We start from the raw sequence: 16,649 nt of genomic DNA on the forward strand, positions 1-16,649 counted from the left end.
TGAGTCAATCTCTGATTCGGGCCGAGTCAACTGTCAGACTGGTAGTTTTCCATTTTAAGTCAGATCTGACTCGACCTCTGACTCAGACATAACCCCTGATTCGGACCCATTTGAGTCAGGAAATAAAATATCCCCGACTCACGGGACCAAACCACTGACTCACATATTTTTGAGTCAGATCTGACTAAAAACAAACATATCGAGTCAGATCCAGATGAATCAGGTGATTTCTTTCAGATCCAGATAACTCAGATCCAGACGACTCAGCTGAGTCAGGAGTAAACAAACATGGTAAAAGTCTAAGCAGTAAGCATGATCGTCCGGGCAACTCTACGGCGTCAGAACAACTGGGCATACAAGGCAACATAGTTTATCAACCATGGCAAGGTGACAGACAGATAGTATATTAACATTTGCAGGAAATGTTAACAATTAAGAGGAGATTTAGAAAATTTTCTTTATTATAGAAGAGCTGATACACGGAGTAAATACTGCACAAATCAAGTTTAGGGATTCAACAATAAAAATATTTGTTCATTTTGGCTAATGGTGGATAATTGATATTCTGATAAAGCCTGACATAAGTGTAAGATTTATTCTTCCAAGAATTTAAGAATGTCGGCTACCTTACTTGCGTAGTAGTCTGGCTTGATGTTGTTCGAAGGGTCTTGAAGTGCAGATAGTGATGTTATACCTGTAAACATGAAAGATAGATGACTGCTCGAGTGTAACTGATAAATTTACAAGATTTAATAACATTCAGTAATAAAAATAATGGATATAAATCCCTAACCCGAGAGAACAAGCAGGGTCTTGCAACCAGCATTTTTTCCAAAGAGGATGTCGGTGTCCAGTCTATCTCCCACCATACACATTTTTGAGGTATCAATCTGGAATCTGGGAAAACAACGCAAACTACATCATTCTAGGAACTTACCTAGAGCATAATTTTAAGGCTAGTTATTCATCTTTAGCTGACTGAATTTCATTTATATGTTTCAGCATAGCTGCCTGAGCAGTTCCATCATAGAAGTTCTGGGAATCAAGGAATTGTTCCAGTACCGGAGACAGGCCCATGAAATCCTGTATGCCCAAAGCCACAAATTTCAACCACCCCATCTCACTGACCAGCGGTTTAGTTTTGAATCAAGTGTTGAAGCTCGGGATGATTTTTTTTTTTTTTAAATCTCTCAATGAGGTTATTCACTGGTTTGGTTTTACAGAAATAACAAGTCAGAAGGGGGAGATGTAGGCCTCAGAACTGCCATGTATTCCCTACAAACATAAGAATGCACATGTATTTTACTCAGTCAGTTAACTTACTTTTGCAGTAAAAAGTCCATCATAAAGGTTGCGGGCTTTCCAACCACAATGGGTTCTTTTTGTGTTGATCCACAGACAGCACCAACCATACATCCAGCACCTGAATAGAGTAGATTGACAATATATAAGTAGGAAGTCTAACATAAGCTGTCTCACATAAAGGCAAGTTTAAATCGAGGAAGCCTTGTAGTTGAGAAGTAAACCGGGCCATTCTTGTGAATCAGACATAGGGCCTGTAGCATCGCGGTTGGTAGCAATGAAAAGGCACCCAGGATTTTCACGAATGCACAGGGTCGCATAACTGTCACAATTATTTTATGCATCCATCACATTGGAAGTAAAATTGAACAGAAACTATGGAATTATTAATACACATGAGCTTGATCGTAAAGAGCATATAGAATATTTGTATTAGCAGTTCCAAAGCTCTTCATATCTGCAACTTTAAGAACTTCGTTTTTCACATAAAAAAAGGTAGTTTGTTGCTAGGAGAGAAAGAAAAAGAATAAGACAGGTTAAATGGCTCACTGGAGTTTGTAATAGTTAATGTAGTGGTCAATTCCAACCACTACAGCTCCAACCTGAAAAACGAATTACAAATAACAAATGTGTCATATATTATGCAAACAGCATGAGCAATGAAGTTAACTGACACAGCTTTCATCAAGAGATAAGAGAGAGAGATGATTCATTACATTTTTATCATATTCAAAATGGCAATTTGATTTCGGTTCTACACTCTTCTTCCCATCTTCCTGCAGAATAAACCCAGAACTTATATTCAACAGATAAATCATAAATAAGAACTGATATTCTTACTAATTGTTTTCAAGTATTATGCTGATGGTAAATCAAGTATTCTTGAACCAGGAGTATGAAAATGCTCATAGTTTTCAAGATGAACAATTAATGTAATGGTGTGTGTGTGTGTTGATTCTAAATTCGAATAGGAGGATCATCTACAGAGCCAGCAGGAAACCTTCGGAAAATGATGTCCAGGGAGGTCAATTGTAGAAAAGATGTCAAATTCCACAACAAATCCATAGAGGCTTACAAACTCCCCTCCTTAAAATCTTATAGATACAAACACAACGAACGTTTTAAAGAAACGTGAAAACTGACATACTAGTCTAGCCTTTGCTGGGTTAATTAAAATTACATTTTGAAGTAGAGCAAATTTAGAAGCTTACAGGGCCACCGAGACTTTGAAAACCAGCAAGCTCTAACTCTTCCAATATACCCTCCTGACCTATAACATAAATCTGCAATAATAACAAGAATCAGTATGGTTCACGGTCACATTACTGGTAAGTCCCACTAAGATTAAAGCATATGACAAGTTATCATAAATCAATAATGGAGTGGTCCAGCCAAAAAAAAGAGAGGTCAAGATACAAATGTGATATACCTTTTTATCTTGAGGAAACTTGTTTACTTTCAAGTACATGGCTGCAGCAAACGATGAAGAGAAGATTTCTTCCTGCAAATAAAATGTTTCAGTAGGATTTTTGAACTCAAGAAAACAAGGCAATATGGTTTTAAAACTAAATCATTGAAGACCTGATGTATCAGTAATAAGAATAACTGACAAACCTCGTTAACAGGAACCCCAAGTGAGCGGAACTTTTTGGCATATTGTTTTCTTGATTTTGAGGAGTTATTTGTCACGAACACTAATTTTTTACCCTAAAGCAAGATGAAAACATTTACCATCAGAAATGAAATAATTAAAAAAAAAAAAAAAAAAATTGTACATACTTTAGACCTAAGCATTTCTAATGTCTCTGTAACACCTTCGATAAGCTTATCTCCCTTCCAAATAACACCTGAAAAGTACTAAAATCAGATAAGAAAATAACTTTTAAGGGTTCAGGGTATAAAAAGAAAGAAACAATTACCATCGCAATCGAAGAGGAAAGCTTCGACAGAATTGAAAAGGGTTCCGACATTTTTAGAAGAGAGAGGTTGTACTTGCAGTGATGAAGCTGTTGGTGCAATGCTGTTCTCCATTAATAAGTAGTAGTAATAGGGAAGTGAATTTGTTTGTCTAAAGAAGTACAGGTACAATTGCAAGAGTGTCTGGAGAGCCAAGGAGGAAGTTTGAGATGTGTTTCCACTTATCTTGGAATTGCAAGATTTCGGTCGTTAATTATATTGTGTTTGATAGGGTATGGGAAGCAAGCACGCCCACCAATGCCGATGCGGACACACACGGAGACTGACGGTTGCATACGGAGACCCAACAATTTTCTGTCCATTCAAACAGATCTATTTCATTTTTAAAATAGCTTCTTCCCAGGTTGTGCTTCATCGTGGTCCTATCACATAAATTCCCACCAACACTAGATATTTAAGAAATTTGCCCAACTTCAAAAAGTTTATATTAGTAATACTCATTGGTATGACAAGGCAGCTGGTTGGTGTGACTAGAATGGTCAGTGTATGGCACGGATTATATTCTTTGTGTCTTGATCAAGGGCCAAAAAAAGTTGGCCTGGTACCAGAACCCGTATATAACAAACTAGAAAATTCTCCGTTTTATATGGGTTTTGGTACCCTCCTCCGCACCAATATTAAAGTAAACAACCAAAATATTTATATGCCACTGCCCTCAAAAATGTTAGTACATCATTACATGTTGGAGATTCCAAGCACTCTTCAAGTTAGTGAATCTCCACTTGAAAATTGTTCTCTCTCTTCCCAAATTCTTGTAGGATGTAGATAGACTGTTGAGATTCCAAAATTATTAGGCGGGTCTTTCTTTGCTCTCCACCGTTTAAAACCAACTAGGGCATGGCCTTTCAAGCTCCAAACCTGTATATTGGTGGTTGAAGAGGGTGGGGACAAACACCATAATGTGCTTCGTCTCCCTACAATTTAACTAGGGGATTGTAATCTGCCTGAATCAATCCACAATCCCTTAAAAGCAAGCATGTTAGAGGGGCGGCATGGTTTATTAGAGGGGCGTCAGTGTGATAGTAATGTCCCTCTAATTGGTTAGGGATGTTCCATAGGGGATGTAAATTGACTAAATTACCCTCCCCATTTTTTAACCTAAATCAAAGCTAAATTGAAAATTTGTTTTCTTTCTTCTTTTCTTCTCTTCTCCTCCTCCCATCAACCGTAACCTCCATTAAAACTCAAAATTTCACCGTCTTCGATTAATCGACGATTCGAAAATTAATCAAGTGTAGTGTAATGATTTATATGAGGTATGTTTTGAAAACCCAATTCCGGTTTGGTTTATTTTGTTCGATTTAAGTTTAATTTCTATCAAAAATTAGGGTTTTAGATGAAAATTGAAATTGAAATTGAAATTTCTAGGTTTGTGTGAGTTACGGTTGATTTTAACTCAATTACGAACCGTAATTGGAGATTTTGATGTTGTTACGGTTGGTAATAGTTCAATTACCAACCGTATGTTCTTATATCTGAGAATTTTCTTCAGTTACCGTAACTGGTTTTACGATTGGGTTTTCTTCAAATTTAACCAGTTACGGTTGGTAGTTCATCTTTTACGAACCGTAACTTCGATTTACGGTTGGTTATGAGCAAAATTCCAACCGTAATTAGCTCGGAAAATGTAAAAAAAATTGAATTTTTTACGTACTTTGGATAACTTTGAGCAACAAAAAGCTAGTTGGGACTAATTTAGAAGTACACCCGGTCATTTTCAGGTCCTGGTTCTTCATTTTGTTGGTTAATTTCTTCAATTGATTGAGATTGACCTTCTCCTCTAAATTTTTTTTTTAACTCTAAAAATCTGCTTTTGGTTTTGATTTTGAGTTAATATAAGTGAAATTAATCATTAACACTAAACTTGATTATCATCACTAAACTAGGTTATCAATTACGAGGGTTAATTTGTCATTTCCAGTTTTTTTATAAGTGACATTTGAATAATCATGTAATGATCCTTTTTGTCCTATTACAATGCCGCCCCTCTAATAAACGCCGCCCCTCTAATAAACGCCGCCCCTGTAACATGCTTGCTTAAAAGTGGGGTGGCAGAATATACTGGACATGACTCTGACAGAACAATGTACATGGCACTATCTCAACCAACCAATCCCTGCAACTATAAAATATAAATGAAAATCGTCTTAATTTTGTGACCGAGTCTATGGGCAAACCACAATAAGATAGACTTCACTTGGAAATATTTAAAGTCGTTCGCGACCTGACTACGTAACCTGTACTTATAGGAAACCCCAAAGGATTCTTACACTCTGGGTGTCCACAATTTTATAGGATCTAGTACACAAGGACAATGAGTTACTCATGCCCGGTGAAGTTTCAATAGTGCCATTTTCAAGGTTGGCATGTTTCTTGGACCTCCACCAGTGCCATTTTACTTTTGGGATGTTTCCAGGCTTCATAGTTGCACCAGTACTATAAGTTTTCTTCTCTATAACAACTATAAGTTTTCTTCTCTATGACAACTATAACATCCTCGCTTGAGATATAACTAGCTCAACATAACATCTGGAACTTTACTGTACACAACATACATATAGACCAGGGTCTCATACAAATAAACTGTCAACTTACGCGGCAAAAAACATCCAAATTAGTTTAGTTACGGCAAAAGGAAGAACACAAGATAAGGGTTTCTTTAATTATATCATAGGAGTGTTATTCAGACTCGAGAAAGTACTGACCTGAATTTTAAAATACTATACGCTGTAATAGCTAGTTTCAATGAATATCAAACGAGCAGCATATCAGGTTTTCGTTCTTCCATATTTTTTCATCTTAGTCTGGCTGTTGATTGGTGCACAAATGTTGGCATCATGCTGTGGGAGATGAATTTTTGTTCATATCCCAGCCACAGCCTTCTTTTGTGCATTGACATAACAACAAAATGAGTCAGATTCCTGAGCACCAATCTGCATGCTGCTGCTTTTTCACCACTTGATAAATCTAAAAATTGGAATATTAATTTAAGTATCAAGAACCAAATCTGTAGTAAATCTAAAAATAGGAATATTAAGTCAAGTATCAACAACAAACAAATTTGGAATAAGAGCTAATGCTGTTTATAATTATCTACCCCGTAATCACCTGGATGCTTTTTATCCGATTTGATCAGTACCTTCGCCTGTACTTGTACTGATTATTATTTTCTTTTGATCCGTGGGCATGCTTGCATCATATTAACTTGTATTAACAATGTTTTTGATACTGATTACCTGATAGCACTTTTAATTTAAAGATAAAGATCTCCTAATTTGAAATAGTATTAGATAGAAGATAAATTATATACCACAAACGAGAAAGGAAGATCAGTTCCCCATTTTTGGACAACTTAATCACCGAGAACACAAGGGTTTTCACTTTCCACTTGATCAAATTTTTTGCAAATAAATCAGCCATCCCGGATGATTGATCCAACAAGGACTACAAAGATATCCTATAACTCAGACCATCTTTACTGTTGAGAAGTGAAAAGAGAGAGAACATGACAATGGAGGTCTAGAAGATGTGCGTAGTAATAGGATAAGTAAGTAATTCCCGATATTTGTTAAAGAAATTAAAATCTGCATTCTGCTCCTCTGCAAACACATGTGTCATAACGAAGGATTAGTCCATTTCCAGACTTATTACAATTAACAAGTTTAGTGTCAGCTAGAATGCCCCTGGTATACTCTTAGTAGCACAAGACAAAGTATGTCGTACCTAATATGGGTCTCGTTCACACATATATAAATATAAAGCTTCACAAAAAAGAAAAGATTTTACGTTTAACGAAAATGGGATTGACTGAATCTGATGCTTGCACTGTCTTTTCACACTGAGGGGCGCCCTTTGAAGGGTAGAAATTACCTAGTCAAACTCAGCTTGCTCTACATACTTGAATTCAAGCAGGTTCGTAATACACAACAAACATTTCACTTTGATGTATTGAACAAGATCATAACCTTGAAATACTGGCAAGGACAAACAATTCTTGTGTCATCTAGATGCCCAATTTTATGGATATCAAAAGTGTAGTCAATATCTAAGTAACAATTGTTTTGTCTGGTCTTAGAGAATTCTTCTCAATGCAACTAGCCAACTATCTAGCAGTTTGATTTTCACACAGTGGAACCATGAATTCAAGCAAAATTATGGTGTCGACACACATTAACTCGGGACTAACTTTCGGTGACATTCCATTCACAAACAACAAACTCAAGTTTAAAAATCATGCAAAACAAGCTTTACCACTAGCTAAACATTTAACCGACCTTAATGGAAATCCAAATAAACATGTTTTCGGAACCACGAATCTTTTCCTTATTTTCAAAATTGCTAAATCCTAATTATCAATTCATAATTTCAATTAAAAAAAAAGTAACCCACATTATTACAGTCAGTCCAACAGAGAGAAAATTGTTTAGGGTAAAGAAAATCAAACCTGAATGATATTAGGAACAGAAAGAAGAATGAGACGTAACTTCAATGACTGCAATATTGTTTATACCATTTGATCTAACCCTTAATGTTTAAATCTTTATCTCCATCAATAAATTCACCATATATGTTTTAAAAAACTCATCAAGAACTGTACTAATTTGTAATTCGCGGAATTTAACCATAGGGTTTACAACAAGCAATAGAATTCATTTGCTCTCTGTTGTAACAAGAAGAGGATAAATCAAGATGAATAACTAGGGATTGCTTGGTTGCTGATTGTGAGGTTTAAAGAAAATTGAAGGTTAGGACAGTTTATCTATCAGTTACTTCTTTTCGAATTTGTGAAGAGAAGAGAGGAGAGAACTCAGAGAAGAAGAACTCATCTATTTCATCGATTTCAAAATGAGAAAATATGGGTGGGTTTTTGTTTCTATTTCTCTTTTCGGGTTCGGGGGTATAAAGATAGTTCCATGGGTACGACGATAAAGTGGTATCGTTAGGCCTATTCCTACTAGTCCAAATTTGTGCATCCCTCGTAAATGGGGTGCACATTGTGGCCTCTACTATTTTCTATATAAGAACAGAATTTTTTAAAGCGAGCTCATTTATCGGAGCTCCTGATTAATTCTTCCTTCTGGTTGATTCTCGTTTCTAGTTAATTGTGGCCCCATTTTTATTATTTTTTTTTGGTAATATTTTAATATCTTCGCTAATAAATATTTTAGGAAAATATTTCTTCAAATTAATCCAACAAAAATATTTACCAAAATAACTAAATCTAATAAAATCTTATAAAACTACCAAAAATACAAAAAAAAAACATCTATAATATATCTAATTTGGAGCAATTATTTCGAAGAGTATAATGTTGACAAAAATACATTAAATGAATAATCAATCACGCGTTCACAATTTCATCATAAAAAATCAAAAAATTAAATCAATCATGCATCAAAATAATCACGTAAAAATGAATTAAAGAAATGCAAAAAAGAAAAAAAAAATTAATATCTAATGTCCAGTTACAATCATTCTTTTCCTAATTACAACTCTATTCTATCAATTAAAATTAAAGAAAAAGAATACACTTGCGATGAGAATTATTAAAAAATAAATTGATCGTGTGTACTAACCTTTAAAACCGACGTTGTGTCTTTCTTGCGAATTTATTTTTTGGTGGTGCTTTCCAAAAGTAAAAAATTACGGAATTATTAGAATCTGAAACAAAAGATTGAAGCAAGATTAGAATCTAAACCGAGCCAATACAAAAACGATCGTACAAAAATTCAAGCACCGACAAAATAATAAACCTCATTTTCATATTATTTTTCTTAATCTTGTTCATAACATAATTAAAAATATAACAAATTTAAAATTAAAAATAAACTAAATAAAACCAATTTTCTAATTTCGTTATGTTTTGATATGTAGTATTTCTTGTACAAAAATATTTGCAACCATTAATTATGATGATATGAGAATAATTTAGGTATCCTAAAAATCCGAAAATAAAATATTATAGATATATTAATTACATTCCATTTGAAAGAAAAAAACCTAAATTAATTAAGTTCCTAAACAGTGTGTAAAAATACTACTCCCTCTGTTTCTGAAAGACAGTCCTCTATTCCATTTTGATCTGTTTCAAAATTGTGTCCAGCTTCTGTTTATAGTTATATTTTTTTAACAAACTCTCTAATATACCCTTAAAGTTTTATATTCATAAATTCTTTTTAATGGTCCCAATCTAAAATATTAATGAGATTTGTATAATTAAGGAAACAAATATATCATTCATTCCTTTAAGTTTTCCTTTTTTATTTTATATTTACAATCCCATAACAATTTTTGATAGTTTTTATTACTAACATTTATATCCAAATAAATTAGGTAAGTAACCAAGGATATGCATGTAAACTACTATGGTCTCCTTAATATTTTGACAAAGTCAAAGCGGACTGTCTTTTGGAAACGGAGGGAGTAAAAAATATGAAATATATCTTTCATAAGAAAATATTTGGAACCACTAATTATGATGTTATATGAGAATAATTTAGCTATCCAAAATTACAAAAATTCCTTATTTTTTGGGATGTTGTTTCCTAAACTAGGTAATTTTTTCTCCTAAACCGAGATTTTATTTCTTTTGAAAATTATGTGGATGCTCTCTATATAAATCACTCGAGCAAAGGTAAAGTCTCATCGTTTTTATGATGTTTTTTTTTTTGCTAGGACTTTGCTTTTCTATTTCTCAGTTTTATTAGCATTATATCGGTTAACTTTGTTTTTTGATCTGCAGATGTTGTTGTACCTCTTCTTGCTACATTGATGTAGTGCACATGGGATAATGGCATGTATTGATAAGGTGATCACATTTAAATTTTTCTGATCGTTTATTAATATTTTCTTTTGTGGCATTTGAATTTTAATTTTTGTATTTGTTTGTATTTGTAAGATTGGATATTTTAAATTTGATTAACGGCTTCGATAGACGGGTTTGTATATTAGTATCGGTTATTCCGAAATTGATATCCTATTGGTTGTCATTTTCTTTGTTTTATATACAATTATGATCAATGGTTGCCCTATCAGGATATCAGTTATTTAGAAACTAAAGATAATTATTAAAAATCGAGTTTTGTTAAAAGAAATAAAATAAATAAATTTTATACGAAAATACTTTTTTGATTTTTAAAATCGGAAATAGTAACAAAATTTTTAAAAACTTTATACAAAAATATTTGTTTGATTCATACTTGAATTTCAAAAAAGAAATTATTATTTTAGACGAAAAAAATCTCGAGTTTTTTTAATTAGTCAAACAAAATTTTTTCCTAAGCAATCTTTTTTTCTTCTTTATGTGAATATTTTTTCCGGATTTTTTTCATGTTCATCTTACGTGCATAAATTTCTTCTTTAATTATAGTTTTAAGGAATTTTGTAATGTAAACGTATGCATACTTACAAATCCTATTAAACCTATTTAGAGAAACAAATGTAGATATTTTCGTTCTTATTAAATACGAATTCCTTGTTTAATTATCGATGGCCACGACTTCCATTTTAAGACCTTATGTCAAATTTATGCGACATTAATATGGTACCTCGAACAATTATATACTTTTGGGAGTTTTCTTAATAATTAAATCTCAGTTCTATATATAAAGGGTATAGACTTGAGCATTGCTCCATATCTTCATCGTTTGTGTGATTATGTTTCTCTGCTGATCATATTTTTATCTTTCTTATTTGTTTTCTTTCATCATTTAAATATGAAATATGTTCTTATATATAATTCTGTTTTTGTTGTTGCTAATGTATAAATTTTCTGTTCGGACTGTAGCCGAGAGTGCAGGTCCCAATTTCGTTTCTAATGAAGAAGCATACATGTAAAACTATTTTTGGATCGTTATTTTTTTATTGTTACCTGATCAAATTAATCATAATCCAAGTATTTTTGGTAACATTCTTAATTTGTCAACGTATTTTCTCTCTTGCCACTTTTTATATCTCTTTATCTTATCATCATAACGATTCAGTTTAAGGATTAGTGGGTAGTATCCGGTTGAGACTATACACGCTCATTAACTGTTCCCTAAAATGGGTAAATTTTATAAAATGTAACTCATACGAAAAAGGTAATTTTTTTCTTTTGCCTGACTTCTACTGATACGATGATCTCCTCCTTTTGATTTATTGATTTTACAATTGAATGACACCTAACAGTCTCTTTTTTTTCGTTTGAAGATCGCAGTACCCTAGCTACCAAGGTGATTAAAATAAACATGTATGTCTAACTATAGCTTACGGTACACTATATTATTGATTTATAGCCTCTGGTGTTAGAAGTGTGATCAAAATTGGTTATTTTGTGCTTTTGACTCTCAATTTTTTCCTTTTATGCATTTATCATCTCCTTTATTTGTTAAGTGTAAGACGGTTACCAAGAAATTAAATAAAATAAATAATTTAAAGACCATCCTCTATGGAAAAACTTAAGAACGGGTTACCAGTTCTGGTCTATGGATTTGGATTCGCCGAATATCATTAATATCATGGCCGCTTATGGGTATTCAGTCCCGTTTTATAGCTTTTGTTCCACTTAAATCTCTCTTTTGCATATTTTGTTTTCTTTGTAACGGGATCATGATGTAAAATAAATTGTTTCTTCATCAAGAATTTTCAACAAACAACTTAAAAATCAATAGAATGTGACACAAGGCTGAATAATGAACTACATCATAACATAATTCCTCAATTTTCATGTTTTTTGAAGTGGATAATTTTCCTCTTTGTTTTCTGTTAGCTCTTCTTCGAGACATGGAGATGCTGATTTTTTTAATTTTTTTTTCAAAAGAAATTCCTTGAACAAGATTTTGATTCTGAGATTGTTTTTTGTTTGTTCTTCATGGCTCTTTTACCCGCCTCTACAAAGATATCAATTCTCGACTATCCATTAATTTCTTTTTGATATTTGCTAAATATAGTCCATATTATTATGCTATGATTGATATGTAATTTTAAGCTATTTGGTGATATCTCAAAGTTTTTTTTAGGTAATGGCTCTTGGAACTATGAAGGAGGAAATTTGTTATAATTTCTTGATGCAAATAAGAGCTCATGATCAGCTTCTTTTGGTTATTTTGTGACTCAATTTTTTTCCCCATTTGTTTGTACCAATGGTACCTGTTGTGTTTGCAATGTGGTGCATCTTCTTTTTTTCCCTTTTCGGTTGGTGTCTATTTCTTTTTAGTATGTTTTTTTAGCAGTCTCAGTGTCGGGACCATGAATCGTACATTGATCACCAATGAAGAGTGGATGTGAAATCAAAAATACTACACGATGTGGAATCAGTGACACTTTAGTAGTTTGAAAATATTAATTGGATACGATTTGAAGTTTATCGAGATTCGATTTTTAAGTGGTTTTATGTTATTATATAGGACCATTCTAAAATACGTTTTTCTATTATTTGTTACACATTTTTGGGGATGTGCATATATTTTACGTTCATACGATTGCCTGTTTGGGTAGGGACGACATCGAATTTGTTTTATATCTCTTCTCTCCCTCTTTTAAATCGTGTGGATTGAAATTGATATCGGTGGCATAATCATTATGGTGAATACATGCGAGATAACAAGTATTAATTGTCAAATCACACTCGAACAACCGCCCTTGAATTTGGATCGAGTATAAAAAAGATATATAGATGGTTCAAAGTATTACATACAAATATAGGACATTCTTAAATGAAGAAGAAATGATATGAATATGAATTTGATAACTATCACCATGAACTAACAATTTATTGAAAATTGGTAGCCAATTATTGTCTTCAATAACCTGACAGAAGTTGTCAGAAAGAAAGATGGTAAACTAGAAAAATGCCGGAAATAAAAAGAGGCAGTGAGTGACGAAGTACTGGTGTTTGAAGGGTTGAATATATATAGAGTAATCATGAGTATGATTTATAGGTAAATTAAAAATCAATTAAACTTTAATGCATGGCGTTTTAGTTAAGTCTGTTAAAAATGGAAGTTTCCCATTATCCTTTAATGCATGGTAAACTTTAATGGAAGTCTCCCATTATCCTTTGAAATTTGGACTTATTTTTAGTCCATGGAAAACAATTTCTTATATGGGAGTTATCTAAACAGGCCCGAGATATTATTTTCTCACATCAACTCAAATATTAACTATTTATTTCATATATGCAAGAAACAAACCCGTGCATCGCACAGGTGATAAACTAGTTCGTCTAAATAACCTCCCTGATTTCTGGTTTCTTTTTTTTCTGAAAGAGGAAGGTTGTATTGAAAAGAAAAGAAATGTACAAATACACAGCCCAGGATCAGTTCTACTTCAATCTATAAGTGTAGAATTGTATCAGGCTTTTTACAAATCTAGGCCTGTTTTTTTTTTGGTTTACAAAACTTAACCTCTTTTTTTTTTATCTTACATAACTAGGCCTTATTTGACCAAAAGGGTGCATGGAAAGTTAACCTCCACATGGGCAGTTAACATGACTTAAAAAGACATGTTTACCCTTTGAGTCGTTGGGTTCACTCATCTTGTGATTGTAGATGGATCGTTCAAGAGTTCTATCAAACCACTTCCCTTGGCAGCGACCACCAGCACTATCTCAGCTTCTAAGTCTAGCCTGCAACCAGTTGCAAGGAACTGAACCTGTACTCTTGACTTCATGCATTCTCATCGTGTCAAACCCAATTCATTAACACCCACAGTTTACTCGTTGCAACACCAAACAAACAGAACTGCTAACCATTGCACCTCCATCTTCAACTGCAACTGCATCACTTGCACAGATTCAGCAGCACCAGCTCTTCAGCCTTATGTTCAGCTTAAGATAAAGTTCTCAGCTCTTCAAACATCCATCCCCTTGAACCATCTCTACAATCTGACAGCAAAACTCCATACTTAGACTCACCATTGCATTCTACAAAATCACCACCAGTTTGCGTCTCATACACAATCCAGTCTATTGCTTTGCCAACTTTTTCTTGCCATAGTTGCACCACCATTCCATTCATTTCACCTGCAATATTCTGGAAACAACACACAACACAACTTGAGCCATTCTCCATAACCATCAATACCAGCTCATTAATATCTCAACCCACTTGTCCTAACATTCATTCCCAGTTCATAGCATGTGTAACAAAATATAGAAGCCGCAACGAAAATAGATGATAAATATTGAAGAATTTCGGGAAAAAAGAAATTTGATTCAGACGATGGCGTTACAACCACCCAACAAGAAACACCAAAAAGCGCGCATTACATATAATGCTGGTTCCAAAATTCATTTCTCATGAGTTGGTTTACCAGAACTAATCATCCATAAGAAATGACAGTGATCCACCAAACCATATTTGCATTAAGCTGCATATAAGATACACTCCCAACTCTATCGCAGTGTACTCATTGCATGACCTACCATGGATACAATTTCAGATATCTTAACAAAGAGAAAACAAACTGTAACTAAAGAAAGGCATAAAGAAGATGAAACAACCATGTGGAAAAAGCTGAATCACATTGAAGATAACAACATAGATTAAGAAAGTTCAACAGAACTCACCACAACGCAAATATCGCGTTTCAGTCTATTCAGAACATCCTCACCATTCTCAGCTCTTGTAGTACAACACTTCAAACCTAGCCAATGCATCGGCAAAACACAACCACCAATACTGTCGATACTTCTGTAGCTTAATAACCTCTCTTCCATCAGTTCATCTTCTCCTTGTAATTTGATTAAGCCTTTCTACAAACAACCTGTGTGCAGTTTACTGGTGCTTCACAGATGAACTCCATCTTGATTTACTAGTTCCTCATCTAAATTCAGATACCTCATCACAATTCATCTCTTTCTCAACTGCTCAACTATTCTCTGATTCCAGTCCCATCAAACCTTTGAATTTCATCCTTAATTTTTAAAATCAGAACATCAACTCAGACCCTAACATCCATAACCATCAGGAATTCGTCTCCATTTCCTTGCTGTAAATCATATCTGATGAGAACCCGTGTATTCTAATTCATTCAAGACACCAGTACTTTTATTGAATTTATTCTGTTCATCACCATGAATCAATAGAAATAGAAATTGCTCTTTCTTTAGCCGATTTCTCGTCATCGGAATAACTTCATTAAACACTCCTGTTATTAGGAGGGAAAGAATGGATTTGAGCAGAGAAGGATTAGAATATGAGAGGAGTGATTGACCCGTTGAAAAAGTGGGAAAATTTCTGTACTGTCCTTTGAAGTTAATTAGAATTCAATTTACGAACCAAACAATCAACAGAAAACTTATCTCCTGGTGGCTCTCATGAGCATTTTTATGTCTCGCAATTCATCTAACAGAAAAACATAAAAAAGAAAAATTCTCTAACCTATATCAATAATTATGTATGTCACTATAATGACCACATACTAGTTCAGATAAATAACTCCTCCTAATTGATTTCCAAAACTTCTCTTTGCAAGGTCATAAAAAGTCATTCATTCATCCAATCCCTACATTTACCACACAAAAAACTTAAAACTATAAAATCTATCGAGCTTTGGGTTTGCTGAGTAACATCATCATCATCATAAGGTCTGAATACCCAAAAAAAAAAATTAACTTCATAAGACTGACATGATCCTTTCATGCCTTCACGTACAGAGAAAAACAAAGTAAATAGTGGTCATCCCAGTTCAGCCTTCGAAGTCTTTACGCACACGAGATTGCTAGTTGTTCAAAAGAACAGAAAGACACGATTTTAATAGGAAAAATGTAAAACATAACAAAACTGACAGGATAAGATTTACAACAATTAATCGATCACCTTCTATGTACCGTTATTGTGCAAATATTTACAGTGACTGTGATTCACAATTGAATTCAATCCGACATGCTCCCATTAATCCATCACTTTTACTGAAAAACTAGGGTTTTCTAATCAACGATGTAGTGTTGGGAGGGAGGAGCGATTAACGATGGTTAAGTTTGATAAGGGCAAGGTTGGTATAAGTATAATTTTTTATTTCTTCTCCCCGCATTTTTTATTGACCGAACATTGACCCAAATTTAGCCAATTTTCTTCCCTCCTCAAATCCTTTCTTTCCCTCCTAATAACATGACTCGATATTTAACAACAACAAAGAATCTTCAATCTTCTCCTAACTCTTCATCTCTTATCGTAATCAAGAAAAAACCCTGACCATCATCTCGATCTCTCCCTGAGTTCTCTCGGTTCAATTCGATTCCAATTTTGGTAGAAGTTACTTCAGCCGAACACTCTCCTCTGAGTTGGAAAGGAAATGACACACGTGGGCAAGAGTTATTGTGCCTGTGACACACTACATAAAGGGAAGTTTAGTAATCTTAACACTTTCAGGAGATCTCTCTATACGAG

At 33.7% G+C, this 16,649-nt stretch overlaps 2 protein-coding genes across 5 annotated transcripts; both read right to left on the bottom strand.

Annotated features, from left to right (window-relative positions):
- Positions 1–452: 452 nt before the first annotated feature.
- On the bottom strand, positions 453–8,127 carry LOC113346464 (phosphoglycolate phosphatase 2-like). Of its 4 annotated transcripts, none has more exons than XM_026590009.1 (14): positions 7,724–8,127; positions 6,388–6,515; positions 5,985–6,246; positions 3,222–3,641; positions 3,082–3,149; positions 2,917–3,009; positions 2,732–2,803; positions 2,514–2,585; positions 2,019–2,078; positions 1,852–1,904; positions 1,527–1,624; positions 1,324–1,423; positions 794–897; positions 453–694 (listed from the first exon to the last, which is right to left on the bottom strand). In XM_026590009.1, the coding sequence occupies exons 4-14, from the start codon at positions 3,331–3,333 to the stop codon at positions 594–596; spliced, it is 933 nt and encodes a 310-aa protein (XP_026445794.1). In that variant the 5' UTR covers positions 3,334–3,641; positions 5,985–6,246; positions 6,388–6,515; positions 7,724–8,127; the 3' UTR covers positions 453–593. The 4 variants fall into 4 exon arrangements, with proteins under 4 accessions (XP_026445794.1, XP_026445793.1, XP_026445795.1 ...); XM_026590008.1 differs by having other exon boundaries at positions 6,388–6,878; XM_026590010.1 differs by lacking the exon at positions 6,388–6,515.
- Positions 8,128–13,482: 5,355 nt separating this feature from the next.
- Positions 13,483–16,226, bottom strand: LOC113346234. The gene is made up of 2 exons (XM_026589795.1): positions 14,828–16,226; positions 13,483–14,291 (listed from the first exon to the last, which is right to left on the bottom strand). Exons 1-2 carry the CDS (start codon positions 14,975–14,977, stop codon positions 14,088–14,090), a joined length of 354 nt encoding a protein of 117 aa, XP_026445580.1. The 5' UTR covers positions 14,978–16,226; the 3' UTR covers positions 13,483–14,087.
- Between the last annotated feature and the right edge of the window lie 423 nt (positions 16,227–16,649).

The sequence above is a fragment of the Papaver somniferum genome, unplaced genomic scaffold, assembly GCF_003573695.1.
Source record: "Papaver somniferum cultivar HN1 unplaced genomic scaffold, ASM357369v1 unplaced-scaffold_99, whole genome shotgun sequence".
Taxonomy (NCBI): Eukaryota; Viridiplantae; Streptophyta; class Magnoliopsida; order Ranunculales; family Papaveraceae; genus Papaver; species Papaver somniferum.

Excerpts from the sequence above, each read along its gene's own strand:
- LOC113346234 (XM_026589795.1), bottom strand. The coding sequence starts at position 14,977 with ATGGAAGAGAGGTTATTAAGCTACAGAAGTATCGACAGTATTGGTGGT. Across the intron at positions 14,292-14,827 it reads AACGCGATATTTGCGTTGTG|AATATTGCAGGTGAAATGAA; the intron begins GTGAGTTCTGTT and ends TGTTGTTTCCAG.
- LOC113346464 (XM_026590010.1), bottom strand. The coding sequence starts at position 3,333 with ATGGAGAACAGCATTGCACCAACAGCTTCATCACTGCAAGTACAACCT. Across the intron at positions 1,625-1,851 it reads ATTAACTATTACAAACTCCA|TTATGCGACCCTGTGCATTC; the intron begins GTGAGCCATTTA and ends TAATTGTGACAG. Across the intron at positions 898-1,323 it reads ATGGACTTTTTACTGCAAAA|ATTCCAGATTGATACCTCAA; the intron begins GTAAGTTAACTG and ends TTGTTTTCCCAG.